This window comes from Dipteris shenzhenensis, chromosome 10, assembly GCF_047967505.1.
Source record: "Dipteris shenzhenensis isolate YYH24624 ecotype China chromosome 10, Dip_SZ_1.0, whole genome shotgun sequence".
Lineage (NCBI taxonomy): Eukaryota > Viridiplantae > Streptophyta > Polypodiopsida > Gleicheniales > Dipteridaceae > Dipteris > Dipteris shenzhenensis.
Window position 1 is genome coordinate 32,676,536 of NC_141605.1, and position 15,131 is coordinate 32,691,666.

The following is a 15,131-nucleotide window of genomic DNA, read 5'->3' on the forward strand; positions in this document are numbered from 1 at the left end:
ATAGAAGAAATTGCATTCATTACAATATAAAAAGCAATCAAGACAAAAAAAAATAGCCATGTGGCATTTAATAAATCATCATCATAAGCAGTAAAATCAATCTTTTGGGATGATCGTAGCAATTCCATTACCCTTGCAATATTAACAAGTTCATTTCTTGGGGAATGAAGATTGTTAATTTGTCCTATATCCATCGATTGTGTGAAGGAATTATGAAAAGGAGGTGGGGTTAGCAAAGGACGAGAGTCCCTTAAAGCCATGGAATTGTTGAAGTAATAAATTTTGATTCCCCCACCACTTGAATAGCAGTGAAGTGAATGAACCAACTTTGAGATGAACTACTCCAACAACTACAACCATAAAGACTACCACCATGACTACCATGGATACCTTTATTACTAAGGGAAGGGTACAAGTTCCTACTCCTTCATAAAGCAATAGTGGGAGAATGTTAATATTTTTTTTGAGGGGGAAGATGTAGGTCAATATTTTTAGAGTGGTAAGGGTATATGTGGAAAGGTTTATGGGGATCATACTCATCCCTTGCAGCATTCATAAAAAACTTGGCTTGAGTCTCACGTGAATGGAAGGATTTTGATTTTGACTTGAATGACCTAAGAAAAAAACTTCAATGACTTTTTGCAAATATAATTATACAATAAAATATAGTTATACATTGGGTTAAACCTCCAAATTTATGAAATTCTGTCCTATTTTATGAGCTTGTTTTTTTGCAAATATAGTTATACATTGTGTGAAAACCTCCAAATTTATGAAATCCTATGTGCTATTTGTGAGCTTAGACGTTCTTGAATTTTTCAAGAAATATATTCTCTTGAAGAGTGATACCTCGTGTCATGAAAAGGAGCTCTTATCAATATTTCATCAATGCTGTTTGTTTGATTCATGGGTGTGTCACTATACTCATTTTGTCGATCACAATATTTGCGTGATTTTTGTATCAATGTTGTGCTCGATTGATAAGCGCTTGCCTAGTTTTCTACGTTTTGCTTTGGATAGTCAGATGACAGATAATCAGATCGCCGTAAGTTTCCATCATCGATTTCAAACGACAACTACCATTTTGATGCTGCGCGGCGCAAATTAGCCATCTCCATTTTGTTGCTTTCAGAGAAAAACAGAAATCTTGGCTCCAACACATGCATTGGCCTAAAGATAATATTCACCGTGGTGCGTTTGTCGTTTCTGAAGGATCCCACTTCCCAACTGACCTGGACCTGCACATGGGACCCAGGGATTTGACCCGACGGAGCTTTACCAGTTCGTTTTGATTGCCAGCCAGCCACTCATTACATTTAATGCACCGTAGTGGGATTCAAATTGTAGCGGGCTCATGGACCTGTGGGTTTATGCTGCGTCTACAGAAATGAATTGGGTTCAAGAACCTGGAGCACTACTTGACCCATCCGATCCTTTTCTCCAACCCGATTCACAAGACAACAATGACACTAACGTGTAGCGTAACACTTGTGAACGAGATAATCAGCTATTTTCATTCTTCGAGAGAGAAAAGGAACTTGGATCTGTAGAACCAGTAGCAAGTTACGTTTCTAATCCAGTGTAGAAGACAGAGATGATGGGTAATGCAACCTACGATCTCCATTTCGGACGACAGATACCACGCATATGTCAACTAAGTGCCTTTCATTGGCAACGGACCTCCATTATCATTGAGCGTAGTATATTAGCTGCAGCTGATGGCGCTTGTCGCTCGAAAATTCCGAGTTCAGCCCTTCCTTTGCTTGCTGGTTCTTTCACCGTCTATAAAGCCAAAGCATCCCAAACTCGTTTTTCAAAGTTTGTAGTTTCTATTGTTGGGACACCTGGTCATATCGTGTGGATCAACGATCAGCGATTTAGGAAGCTGAATCGATGCGAAGTTGCCAACTCCATCTCGGCGTGTCGGCAGAGTTTCTAAATTGATTCCGACAAGGGAGATAACAAAAAGAAATGAGCAACAAAGAAATGAGTAACAAAGATGGTTGGACGGTGTAGGGCTGCCGAGGTAGGTGTGTCAGGGAATTTGAAATCCCTGAACGAGAGATGGGCAGGCTAATTCACGGGCAGTGGTGAAGGCGGGTTGTCCCGGGTAATTCCATGCTCCATTCTGTTGGGACTGGAAGGGTCCAATTATCAAGTTGACCCCACAAGTCAGCAACCTTGGAGCAACGACAAACGATGCACGATGAGGATTATCCTCAGGCCATGCATTGTCGATGTCTATGGCTTCCTGTCGATTCCTCCATCAGCGGCCACTGCACCGAAAGGAGACCGTGGTCCTGTGTGCATTGAAATCTCTCGCATACGGCCTACCTTCGAGCTCCTTTCTCGTGGGACGCTCAGACTGACTGGAACAGTAGCATCGTGCAGTCTGTGCAGCGGTGAAAAGACATCAGTGGAAGCGTTCTTTCTGCGTATATGGTGAGCGTCCCCTAAGGAATACGGATGAATTAGACGTAGGAAGATGGGTGCATTTGAAGGAGGTAAGCAATGCCGCTTGCAATATAAGACGTTTGGTAGTGACTGAAAGCTCTACACGACATAGCTTGTGAGATTGTAAGCTATTGACGACATAGCTTGTGAGGTTGTTGCCGAAGCGCCACTTTCGATCAGTCAGGGAGATTCTTGCGGCTGTCTCACCATCCGGCAAACGTATAATTTGTCCATGTCTTCGATTAAGATTGAGCTTCGAGTTTTACAACGAATTTATCGGATCTATCGAGCTTAGTATTACGCTGATCCGTAGAAGAGACCATCTATGGAAGTTTTACACCGGATTATGTCGGAGTGATCAAAATACTTACAACCTGATTAGGTTACGATCAGATCTTATTCATCACAAACCAATTATGTGCCCGACTTACTGCTTCAATCAATTCATTCGACGATCATTTAGCATCATCTATCGCAAACCGTTGCGTAGACGCCTACACTTTCACTCGAACTTAGCTTATGTCTGTTGGCTGAACCTCGGTCTGCAGTTGCTTAGACAAAACCACTACTTGGGACCTTTATCAAAATCTTTGTGATTGTTTCTTCGCACACTACTGCTTAAAGCTGCTCGGCTTAGCTCAATCTCGATTATTGTCCTTCAGGCATCTTTTTAATGTTAAGTGGTTCAACGACCTGAGTATCATCAGCTGCATGAATATTCGGGTAGCTTCCAACGCACTTATCTTTTTGCGCTAGCATGCAATTGATGAGCTGCGTGCATCAACCGAATCGCGAACAGCTCCCAGTTCCTCTTCCGTCAATCTCCAGCAAAAACCAGAATCGATTCTGGATCTCCACGCCTCTCAATTACCAGCCCCTTGCCTGTCCTCGTAAGCAGAGATCCCATCCCTGATTCGACCCTGTTTCTACTCTTCCCCGCAGATCAAAGTGCCACCACCTGAGCCCGTGATTCCCGAACATCCTCTGACTGCACACCTCTCGCGCCAGACACTCGGCAACATGCCTTTCTAGTCCAGATCTCCTCTGTCTAACTTCGTAAGTCTTCCGCATTTTCAAGTCTTCGGTCTTTGAGGCCCCGCTGGTATCGCAACTTCCCTGTACTCTGGTGGACTCTTAAGAATCGGAGCTTTCCCCTCCTTGGGCGGCCTTTTAAGGACCTACCCTGTTGTTGTATTGCCACGCAAGATGGACAACTCTAGGGAGACGGCTCATTTTGCGTTGGGTGTCGTAGGTGAGGTGTTCCCACGTTCTGTTCACCAGGCCAACCTGTCGCAAAATTCAATTATGCAATGGAATTCATTCAATGTTTAATGACATAGAGCTGATTGCTTTGAACATTGGCTCGCAGGACAGGCAACATCGCGTCTTCTACTTTCTTCTTATTGTCGGCGTAAGTTTTTTCTCCTAAATTTGTAAAAGAGACTGTTCTGGGGAGGAAAGCTACAATTTTAACCAAGACTGACGATCCCATTGTTCAAATTTGCCCAGTGCGACTGTAACCAACATCATCAAGAAGAAGACTACAGGAGCCTTATCGGGAGATCTATTCGTTTTCATGCTCTTCAATTGCATTTTATGGCTCTTCTATGGTCTGCCCATAGTCCATCCCAACGATTTCTGGGTCCTTCTAACGAATGCTTGCGGAGCCGCTCTCGCAGTGATGTACATAGTTCCATATCTGTACTATGCTTCAAAACCGCAAAGGGTAAGCAAAACCTGCTTGCATTTCGCTAGAACGAAAGAATATGATCGTTGAGAGCCTGATCGCAAAACTGCCCAAAGCGCGGCCATATGCCGGCTCAAATAAATTGTCTATGTGTATCAAGCGCAGTCGAGATTTTTGTAAGAGAGAAAGTACAGCGCAGCAATATATACAAATGAGCTGAATTTCTATGATCTTGAACTCATCTCATACTTGTCGCCTTCTATCTCCATAACAGTGGACAGTAATGGCGGAGTTGGTGGTGATCCTCTCCCTTTGCGCCCTAATCATGTTAGCGTTACTGCTCAAACTTCAGCACTCCCGGGAAGCAAGAATAACGGTTGTGGGCACCCTATGCGTAATCGTCAGCAGCTGCATGCATCTCTCACTCCTTTCTCAAATGGTAAAGGCGTCCGCGAACGTGACCTTTCAGCAGACACTTCCTGAAAATTTTCGAATTTTTTAGCTTTATTCTGTGCTAAAGTGACCTCCTGATTTTTTTAATTGTGATTTCGTTTTGAAAAAACTTAATAAGAACTCTTCTTGTTCTCTCTTGGCTTGGTTTTCTCCCTCAGAAAATGGTTTTGGATACAAGGGATCCCACATACATGCACCCCTATTCCTCACTTGGGGCCTTTCTTAAGGGGGCTATTTGGACGGCATATGGACTTGTGAACTTTGACCTTTTCATATTGGTAAGCATGGCCTTTAAGCTTCCCCAATCAAGTATGTTCATGATCTTTACTCATTCAGAGTAGACCAATGCTTCTCATTTCCCCATTGAATGCTTTACAGATTCCTAATGGTATTGGGGTGGCCACCGGAGTTTTTCAATGCATTCTCTTCTCAATCCTCACACTAAGGAGATCTACACCAATAGAGAGGACTAGTTTCCAAAATAAAATTCAATTGGGTCAAATGCAAATGAAGTCCAACAAATGGATTGATCTATGCATCAATCCGAGATCCACCAAAGTGATAGATCATAATGACTTAGAAGATTTTAGCATTTACAAATCGTAAAGTGATAGGTTACAAGCGTAACTTTTTTAGTTTCTCATGGAAAGGAAATGCATGTGAAATGCATCCATGTATGATGTAATCATGAGAGGACAAAAAGGCTCCTAATATACAAGTCTATATTAAACACTAGTTCATCATGTAAAACAATGAACAACTTTTAAACAAATGTTATAATTTTCAAATATGGAGATATCGAGATGAAAAAATGTATATAGAGCTGAAAATTTTAGCGTTTTATGCATTCCATCTATTTTGAATTATGTCTACAATTTTAGGTATTCTATTTGTGTTTAACTATCTGTTCATTTCATGACTTGATGTTTTTAAACATTGTGAGTAAGAGATGTCCTTCAATCTCCTTTTGTTTAAAAGGTGAGAGTTGCTTGTTTGTTTTTTAATGATACTCTTATCAATCATGTTTAAAATGTGCATAGTATACTTCAAATGGGTGCACAACTCTTTGAAATTAACTTTTATCATACATTCTTTTAATAGTTACAACAACTTATCATATATTCTTTTAATAATGATCATAGTAGAAATGGATATTAAATCTAATCAAAACGTAGATAAACTTCTATAAAATTATTATTCCCACTTTGGAAGTTAATGCTCATACCTTTGGAAATCTCAATCATTCTTTAGTTCTTCTATTTAGTTTTCTCATGACATGTTTGGTGTTTTATCATATGGAGTTTGTATCATGAAATATTTCACATCTATTCCATTCCTGATTTTACTTTAGTATACCTTCTTTCCAAAGGGCATATTGTCCTTTAGATTTTTAAAATAGGGTTTGGGGTTGTCATAGTTATAGTCTTGTGCTTCTTGTTAGTTTTATTATTTTTGACTCTTGAATCCTCATCGACCCTGCCTTCATCAAGTTGTTCATTTGCAAGGAAAGCTCTATCTTTGCATCCCACTACTACAAATGGGTAGATTTTTTAGCTCTACACTTTTAGCACTTGGCATTTTTTACACAAAAATAATACGTTTGTTGAAACATTAGTGGAGGATCAATAGAGTAGTTGCCATCAAAATATCCCTCAATATTATCATCGGTATATAACTCAGTATAGTTGTGGACATCTTTCACATATGGCAATGCAAGTACTAAGAAAAACACCGATGTATATATAGACTTTGAGACAGAAAATGTAGAAGGTACAACACCTATTTCATTAATTTTGGACTTTTTGTGTTGTTTTTGGATGAAGCCCAAAAATCCTTCCCAAATAAAAACTTTACTTTGTGAAAATATCCTTCCCAAATCAAAATTTTACTTTCTGAAAATATTCTTCCCAAATCAAAAGTTCACTTTGTGGCACTATCATATTCACATAAAAATATTATTTTTTCAATCTATACTTTTGCACCAGCATGCAAGAATTTGAAATAATCCTATATTAGAAATTCTAGCTATATCTAAGTTATTTGTTAATTTAATTATTTTTAATATTTTTCCTTGACGTTTTTCCTTCCCAAATCAAAAGTTCACTTTGTGGCACTATCATATTCACATAAAAATATTGTTTTTTTAATCTATACTTTTGCACCAACATGCAAGAATTTGAAATAATCCTATATTAGAAATTCTAGCTATATCTAAGTTATTTGTTAATTTAATTATTTTTAATATTTTTCCTTGACATTTTTCGTTGACGTGATAAATTTATAAATCCATGAAAGGAGACTTAAATATTTCATGAAAATAACATTGTCACTCGCAATATGCACAAAATTTTTAAAACTTTTAATAAATAGAAAAAAGACATGATGCCATAAGACCCAAGTTTTGTATTGAACCAAAGAGGTACAATAGCAATTATAGCTATTATTATATGATTACATTGAGAGACGTTGCTCTCAGCTAGAGTCTTTATATCCAAAATGATATAGATTGAACATATGTTTACAATTTAAATTGTTGCTCTTAAAGAGCCTCAATTCGTGCCATCTGCATAATTTGACTCCCCATTGTCTTATTGCTCAATGTCACGATAGTCCCTTGCCAGGTGCCATCTGCATAATTTGACTCCCACTTGTCTTGCCAAGCCTTGCCCCTTGGGTGCATTGACTCCCCATTGTCTTATTGCTCAATGCGATAGTCCCTTGCCAGGTGCCATCTGCATTAACTCCCTATTGTCTTGCCAAGCCTTGACCCTTGGGTGACATCCAGTGCAAAATATAGGTGCCATCTACATTAACTCCCACAAGTTATCTTGCCAAGCCTTGCCCCTTGGGTGCATTTACTCCCCATTGTCTTATTGCTCAATGTGATAGTCCCTTGCCAGGTGCCATCTGCATTAACTCCCTATTGTCTTGGCAAGCCTTGACCCTTGGGTGACATCCAGTGCATATTTTGACTCTCATTTGACATAGGAGGTGATGACTCTGATTATAATTGTCTTGGATTGGCTCCTTGCCTAGTACCCAAATAAAATCCTTCAATGGACTTCAATACAAAGCTTTAATCATGGACATTCTTCATTTGCGCTGTCTCCTTCTACTTCCTCCATGGCGAGCATCCTTAAAAATTCGCGTATATGCAAAATAGTTTGCTGTGGTATTTTTATTTTTCCTTCTACCTCATATCCCATGCGCTTCTTTGATTTCTTTGCCCTTGAATGCCAAGACACTATGATTGTCTCCGTCGAAACTTGAGAGACCGCTTCATCATTTGGGACCCACTCCTTCATTATACAATTAGTATACAATGTGTTATTATCCATATTCTCCTTCCTGCCCTTTGGCTCATACCATACCACTGTAAATGTTGTAGCTCTCCCTTGGTCATCTCTTTGCACATCAACTACTTTTGCAACCCAAAACTTAACATTCTCATATTCATCATCCGATGGCTGAACCATAACAAAACAATTGACCTCTATTCTACTTGCGGCATAAACTCTCTCTTCTTCGGTCCACAATATGGACGTGGGAGTAATGATACAAATTCATTTTCAAAGACTAGAGCTAGGCGCAAATCGTTATGAACATTTGGCCAAAACATATTGCATTCTTCCTTGACATCCTTTGAGCCTCGCATTCTCTCAAGGTCCTTTATTAAATTTCGTGTCTTGTTAATTACAGTGGTAGTGTGTTCTCTCCAAGTAGGCTTCGAATCAGGATATCTCCGGAGCATTTCCTCTTTGTATGTAATAAATGCTTTTAATCCTTCTATTTCACAATTAGACACCTCATTGAATTCTTGTATAGGAGCCCATGTTGGATATCTTTCCTTGCTGGGAATTGAAGTTAAGAGACTGTAAGGTTCTTTAGGTTCCCATTTTGTATCATGAGAATACTGTTGCCATTGCATTACGGGTTTTTCATCTTTTAAAAAAAACGAAAGTAGTGTGGATTGGTATGACCTGTCAATGCATTACCACCCCTTTGTATGAAAGGTAGAATGAAGCTCTTCCAATCATACATTCTTTTGAGCCTCTCACGTACTGTACTTTCCTTACGACCACCAACTTGCCTGCCACATCTTCTTACCAAGTCATCTATTGTCTCCACATCCTTGCATTTAAGCTCCCTTAAGACTGTGCTAAAAACCTGATCGATATCCTCATGTGTATGCCCAACATATAAAAATCCACATTCGACCTCATTGAAGATTCGATGAGCAACTAGCATGGAGCAGAATGCAAACATGAGTACATTCTTATTTTCTCGCCAGCAATTATCAGCTTGTATTCTCAAAGTCGATGGTAGGTGACCTTTTTCTGCATGTACATTGCGAATTTCCTTCATAATAGATGTTACAACTTGATTACTATCATGTAGATGCAAGGAATCAATCCATATATCTGCAAAGAACTTAATTCCATGCACTAAGACTCCACATAGATGTGTCTTTAGAAAGTGCTTTCCTTGTAATTTAGGTGTAGTGGCAACAAAATGAGGCAATGTTGTTGTATTCTGATCCATGCCATCTACAATAAGGCACATGTAGTCATCGGGATGCGAAATAGCTTGCTCCTTCCAAAATGCATATTTTTGTCTGGAATGTCGAATAAGGTCATGATGAGATTTTTGGTTTTTTTTGTATAATTCCCTTTGATTTGGACATGTTGCACTCTCAATCGCTCGCTTTAAATCATCACAGACATTGCACTTTGACATTTTTTGCCTCCTTGGGATTTTAACATATCCAAAGTTCTTCTTCCAAAGAGTATACAAAGTATGAGAAGAAGCTACGGCATCCCCTCTTTGCCTTTGCTTTTTTGCAATAGAGTCAAATGCTTCGAGCTTTGTCAAGCCCATTGGAAGGTGCATTTTAGTGATCGCATCACTGTTAGGGAGTTTGGTAGATATATGGGGTTGAGGTAAAGCATTTTCATGTATGAAGTCTTGCAAAATTGCTACTGCCCTGATAGTTGAGATTCTTGATTTGGACCTTCCTCTATTACCGTGAATGCTAAATTTGTTGCCACCCTTTGCCCTGGTGACTAAATCCCAATATGTACCATGGGATAATCCAGTAATATTGCGATATGCCTTATTGCAAATGCTTTTTCCATTTACGAGAGGTTTCACATTTTGTCTTGAACTTAGCCTTTTATTGCCATTCTGAAGAAAGCAAGAGAGACTTGTGAGAAGCTTATCGGATGGGGGCTCTAGTTTGCACGCAAGTCCGTTTCAACTAGGTTGAGATGAGTGCAAAGTATTGTTACCATTAGATATGATTTGCATGGTTAATCACGCATTATTCACCATTTTTTCTCTAGTGGTATGCACATCCGCAAAAAAACACGCCCTTAGGTGTGTTATCTTGAGCTCTCAAGCCAAGTACTCTCTTGGCTTCAGCACAATTTCTTTTCCTATTGATGTTTCTGTCTCTATGGCAAAGGCTTCAACAAGTCCACCGTTTCCACCTTCTAGCATCTTGCTTCCGAGCTTGGGAGAAATACCAACACTTCCCCCTCTGCCTTCTCATGGAGGCACATTCAATTTCCTTGTATGCCCCCTTTAGTACCACAACTTCCATATGACCTTGAATGCAAAGGTTTTTCCCAGGAATCTTCCCTCATGTTAGCAATATCAACTAGATAGCTAGAAGTATCCAAGCACTCAATCCAAGCACTCATTGCTGTCCTTCACCTTCACAAAGTTTTTTGACTCCTCTCCATACCAATTCTCAATGTTAGACATTCTTGTTGTAACACTAGGTCTGCATAGCTTAACTCGGTAACACATGGAGATGTCACCAAGAAAATCTCTTCCTCGACTAACACATTACTTGAATTCGTGGACGACTCTGAATCCGAATTAGACTCTTTCTTCTCCTTTTAACGATCCACCTTCTTTTTGTGCAGTCCTTTGCAAACTCTTCTTCCTGCAAAAGCAAAGGCACTAGTTCCTCGAAAGTAACTCATCTTTCTGCTCGCAAGGTTAAGATGGTTTCTTTTCCATCTATTACAATTTGCCCTTGCCCATCACCCAATCGTATCTTTTAGACAGTACTTGGTCAGATAACACACCTAATGGCGTGTTTTTTTGCGGATGTCCATATCACTAGGGAAAAAATGGTGTATAATGCATGATCGACCATGCAGAGCATATCCGATGGTGACAATACTTTGCACGCACCTCAACGTAGTTGAAAAAAACTTGCATGCAAAGTGGAGCCCCCATCCAATAAGTACTTATTTGAATAACACAGCTACGGCCGTGTTTTTATATGGTTATGCATGACACAAAGGCAAAAACGGTATTTTATGCTTGATCGAAAATGCAAAGCATATCCGATGGGCACAATACTTTGCACATGCCTTCAACCAAGTTGAATTAACTTACATGAAAAGTGGCATTCCCATCGTATAAGTACTTGATCGGATAACACACCTAGCAGCGTGTTTTTTTACAGATGTGCATAACACTAAGGCAAAAATGGTATTTAATGCTCGATCGACCATGCAAAGCATATCCGATGGGTGCAGAACATCTCAACACCACCTAGGTTGATGCATACAAAAAGTGTTGTGCCCATCGGATATGATTTTCATGGTCGATCATGCATTATACACCGTTTTTTCCCTAGTGGTATGCACATCCGAAAAACATGCCCTTAGGTATGTTATCTGACCAAGTACTTATCAGATGGGTGTGCCTCTTTGAGAACATTTCAATATTACCTAGGTTGAGGTGTACGAAAAGTATTGTGCCCATCGGATATCCTTTGCATGGTCGATCGAGCATTAAATACTATTTTTGCTCTAGTGTCATGCACATCCGTAAAAAAACACACTGCTAGGTATATTATCCGATCAAGCACTTATGCGATGGGCGTGCCACTTTGCATGTAGGTCAATTCCACCTAGTTGAAGGTGTGTGCAAAGTATTGTGCCCATCGGATATGCTTTGAATTGTCGATCAAGCATAAAACTCTGTTTTTGCCTTAGTGTCATGCACAACCATATAAAAACACGGCCGTAGGTGTGTTATTCAAATAAGTACTTATCGGATGGGGGATCCACTTTGCACACAAGTCGGTTTCAACTACATTGAGGTGCTGCAAAGTATTGTCACCATCGGATATGCTTTCCATGGTCGATCACGCATTATACACCATTTTTTCCCTAGTGATATGGACATCCGCAAAAAAACATGCCATTAGGAGCGTTATCTAACCAAGTACTTATTGGATGGGTGTGCCTCATTGAGAACATTTCAATACCACCTAGGTTGATGTGTACAAAAAGTGTTGTGCCCATCGGATATCCTTTGCATGGTCGATCGAGCATTAAATACTATTTTTGCTCTAGTGTCATGCACATCCATAAAAAAACACGCTGCTAGGTATGTTATCCGATCAAGCACTTATGGGATGGGCGTGCCACTTTTCAAGTAAGTCAATTCCACCTAGTTAAAGGTGTGTGCAAAGTATTGTGCCCATCGAATATGCTTTGCATTGTCGATCAAGCATAAAACACCGTTTTTGCCTTAGTGTCATGCACAACCATGAAAAAACACAGTCCTAGATTTGTTATTCAAACTAGTACTTATCGGATGGGGGCTCCACTATGCATGCAAGTCCGTTTCAACTACTTTGAGTTGTGTGCAAAGTATTGTCACCATCGGATATGCTTTGCATGGTCAATCACGAATTATACAACATTTTTTCCCTAGTGATATGGACATCCGCAAAAAAACATGCCATTAGGTGTGTTATTTGACCAAGTACTTATCGGATGGGTGTGCCTCATTGAGAACATTTCAATACCACCTAGGTTGAGGTGTACAAAAAGTTTTGTGCCCATCCGATATCCTTTGCATGGTCGATCGAGCATTAAATACTATTTTTGCTCTAGTGTCATGCACATCCGTAAAAAAACACGCTGCTAGGTATGTTATCCGATCAAGCACTTATGGGATGGGCGTGCCACTTTGCATGTAAGTTAATTACACCTAGTTGAAGGTGTGTGCAAAGTATTATGCCCATCGGATATGCTTTGCATTGTCGATTAAGCCTAAAACACCGTTTTTGCCTTAGTGTCATGCACAACCATGAAAAAACACGGTCCTAAGTGTGTTATTCAGACAAGTACGGGGCCTCCACTTTGCACGCCAGTCCGTTTCAACTACGTTGAGGTGTGTGCAAAGTATTATCACCATCGGATATGATTTACATGGTCGATCATGCATTATACACCGTTTTTTGCCTTGGTGTCATGTACAACCGTCAAAAAACACGGCCGTAGGTGTGTTATTCAAATAAGTACTTATCGGATGGGGGCTCCACTTTGCACGCAAGTCCATTTCAACTATGTTGAGGTTCATGCAAAGTATTGCCACCATCGAATATGCTTTGCATGGTCGATCACCCATTATACACCATTTTTTTCCTAGTGATATGGACATCCACAAAAAAACACGCCATTAGGTGTGTTATCTGACCAAGTACTTATCGGATGGGTGTGCCTCTTTGAGAACATTTCAATACCACCTAGGTTGGGGTGTACAAAAAGTGTTACGCCCATCGGATATCCTTTGCATGGTCGATCGAGCATTAAATACTATTTTTGCTCTAGTGTCATGCACATCCATAAAAAAACACGCTGCTAGGTATGTTATCCGATCAAGCACTTCTGGGATGGGCGTGCCACTTTGCATGTAAGTTGATTCCACCTAGTTGAAGGTGTGTGCAAAGTATTGTGCCCATTGGATATGCTTTGCATTGTCGATCAAGCATAAAACACCCTTTTTTCCTTAGTGTCTTGCACAACCATGAAAAAACACGGTCCTAGGTGTGTTATTCAAACTAGTACTTATCAGATGGGGGCTCCGCTTTGCACGCAAGTCTGTTTCAACTACGTTGCAGGGAGTGCAAAGTATTTTCACCATCGGATATGCTTTGCATGGTCGATCACGCATTATACACCATTTTTTCCCTAGTGATATGCACATCCGCAAAAAAACACGCCCTTAGATGTGTTATCTGACCAAGTACTTCTCGGATGGGTGTGCCTCTTTGAGAACATTTCAATACCACCTAGGTTGAGGTGTACAAAAAGTGTTGTGCCCCTCGGATATCCTTTGCATGGTTGATTGAGCATTAAATACTATTTTAGCTCTAGTGTCATGCACATCTGTAAAAAAACACGCTACTAGGTATGTTATCCAATCAAGCACTTATGGGATGGGCGTGCCACTTTGCATGTAAGTTGATTCCACCTAGTTGAAGGTGTGTGCAAAGTATTGTGCCGATCAGATATGCTTTGCATTGTCGATCAAGCATAAAACACCGTTTTTGCCTTAGTATCATGCACAACCATGAAAAAACACGGTCCTAGGTGTGTTATTCAAACAAGTACTTATCGGATGGGGGCTCCAGTTTGCACGCAATTCTGTTTCAACTAGGTTGAGATGCGTGCAAATTATTGTCACCATCGGATATGCTTTGCATGGTTGATCACGCATTATACACCATTTTTTCCCTAATGATATGCACATCCGCAAAAAAACATGCCATTAGGTATGTTATCTAACCAAGTACTTATCGGATGGGTGTGCCTCATTGAGAACATTTCAATACCACCTAGGTTGAGGTGTACAAAAGGTTTTGTGCCCATCAGATATCCTTTGCATGGTCGATCAAGCATTAAATACTATTTTTGCTCTAGTGTCATGCACATCCATAAAAAAACATGCTGCTAGGTATATTATCCGATCAAGCACTTATGGGATGGGCGTGCCACTTTGCATGTAAGTCCATTCCACCTAGTTGAAGGTGTGTGCAAAGTATTGTGCCCATCGAATATGCTTTGCATTGTTGATCAAGTCTAGAACACCGTTTTTGCCTTAGTGTCATGCACAACCATGAAAAAACACAGTCCTAAGTGTGTTATTCAAACAAGTACTTATTGGATGGGGGCTCCACTTTGCACACAAGTCCGTTTCAACTACGTTGAGGTGTGTGCAAAGTATTGTCACCATCGGATATGATTTACATGGTCGATCACACATTATACACTGTTTTTTGCCTTGGTGTCATGTACAACCGTCAAAAAACACGGCCGTAGGTGTGTTATTCAAATAAGTACTTATTGGATGGGGGCTCCACTTTGCACAGAAGTCCGTTTCAACTACATTGAGGTGCGTGCAAAGTATTGCCACCATCAGATATGCTTTACATGGTCGATCACGCATTATACACCATTTTTTTCCTAGTGATATGGACATCCACAAAAAAACACGCCATTAGGTGTTTTATCTGACCAAGTACTTATCGGATGGGTGTGCCTCTTTGAGAACATTTCAATACCACCTAGGTTGAGGTGTACAAAAAGTGTTGTGCCCATCGGATATCCTTTGCATGGTCGATCGAGCATTAAATACTATTTTTGCTCTAGTGTCATGCACATCCGTAAAAAAACATGCTGCTAGGTATGTTATCCGATCAAGCACTTATGGGATGGGCATG

The 15,131-nt window shown here is 40.1% G+C and overlaps 1 protein-coding gene across 2 annotated transcripts; it reads left to right on the forward strand.

The window, feature by feature from the left end:
- Positions 1 to 2,575: 2,575 nt before the first annotated feature.
- LOC147897709 (bidirectional sugar transporter SWEET5-like) lies at positions 2,576 to 5,342 on the forward strand. 2 transcript variants are annotated; one of them, XM_087380731.1, is made up of 6 exons: positions 2,576 to 3,706; positions 3,824 to 3,865; positions 3,964 to 4,180; positions 4,416 to 4,580; positions 4,753 to 4,872; positions 4,973 to 5,342. In XM_087380731.1, the coding sequence occupies exons 3-6, from the start codon at positions 4,031 to 4,033 to the stop codon at positions 5,198 to 5,200; spliced, it is 663 nt and encodes a 220-aa protein (XP_087236857.1). In that variant the 5' UTR covers positions 2,576 to 3,706; positions 3,824 to 3,865; positions 3,964 to 4,030; the 3' UTR covers positions 5,201 to 5,342. The 2 variants fall into 2 exon arrangements, with proteins under 2 accessions (XP_087236857.1, XP_087236856.1); XM_087380730.1 differs by having other exon boundaries at positions 3,829 to 3,865.
- Positions 5,343 to 15,131: the final 9,789 nt, after the last annotated feature.

Coding starts and splice junctions, on each gene's coding strand:
- LOC147897709 (XM_087380730.1), top strand. CDS start 3,661: ATGGACAACTCTAGGGAGACGGCTCATTTTGCGTTGGGTGTCGTAG. Junction 3,866..3,963: donor ACTTTCTTCTTATTGTCGGC/GTAAGTTTTTTC, acceptor AAATTTGCCCAG/TGCGACTGTAACCAACATCA. Junction 4,581..4,752: donor TCTCACTCCTTTCTCAAATG/GTAAAGGCGTCC, acceptor TTTCTCCCTCAG/AAAATGGTTTTGGATACAAG.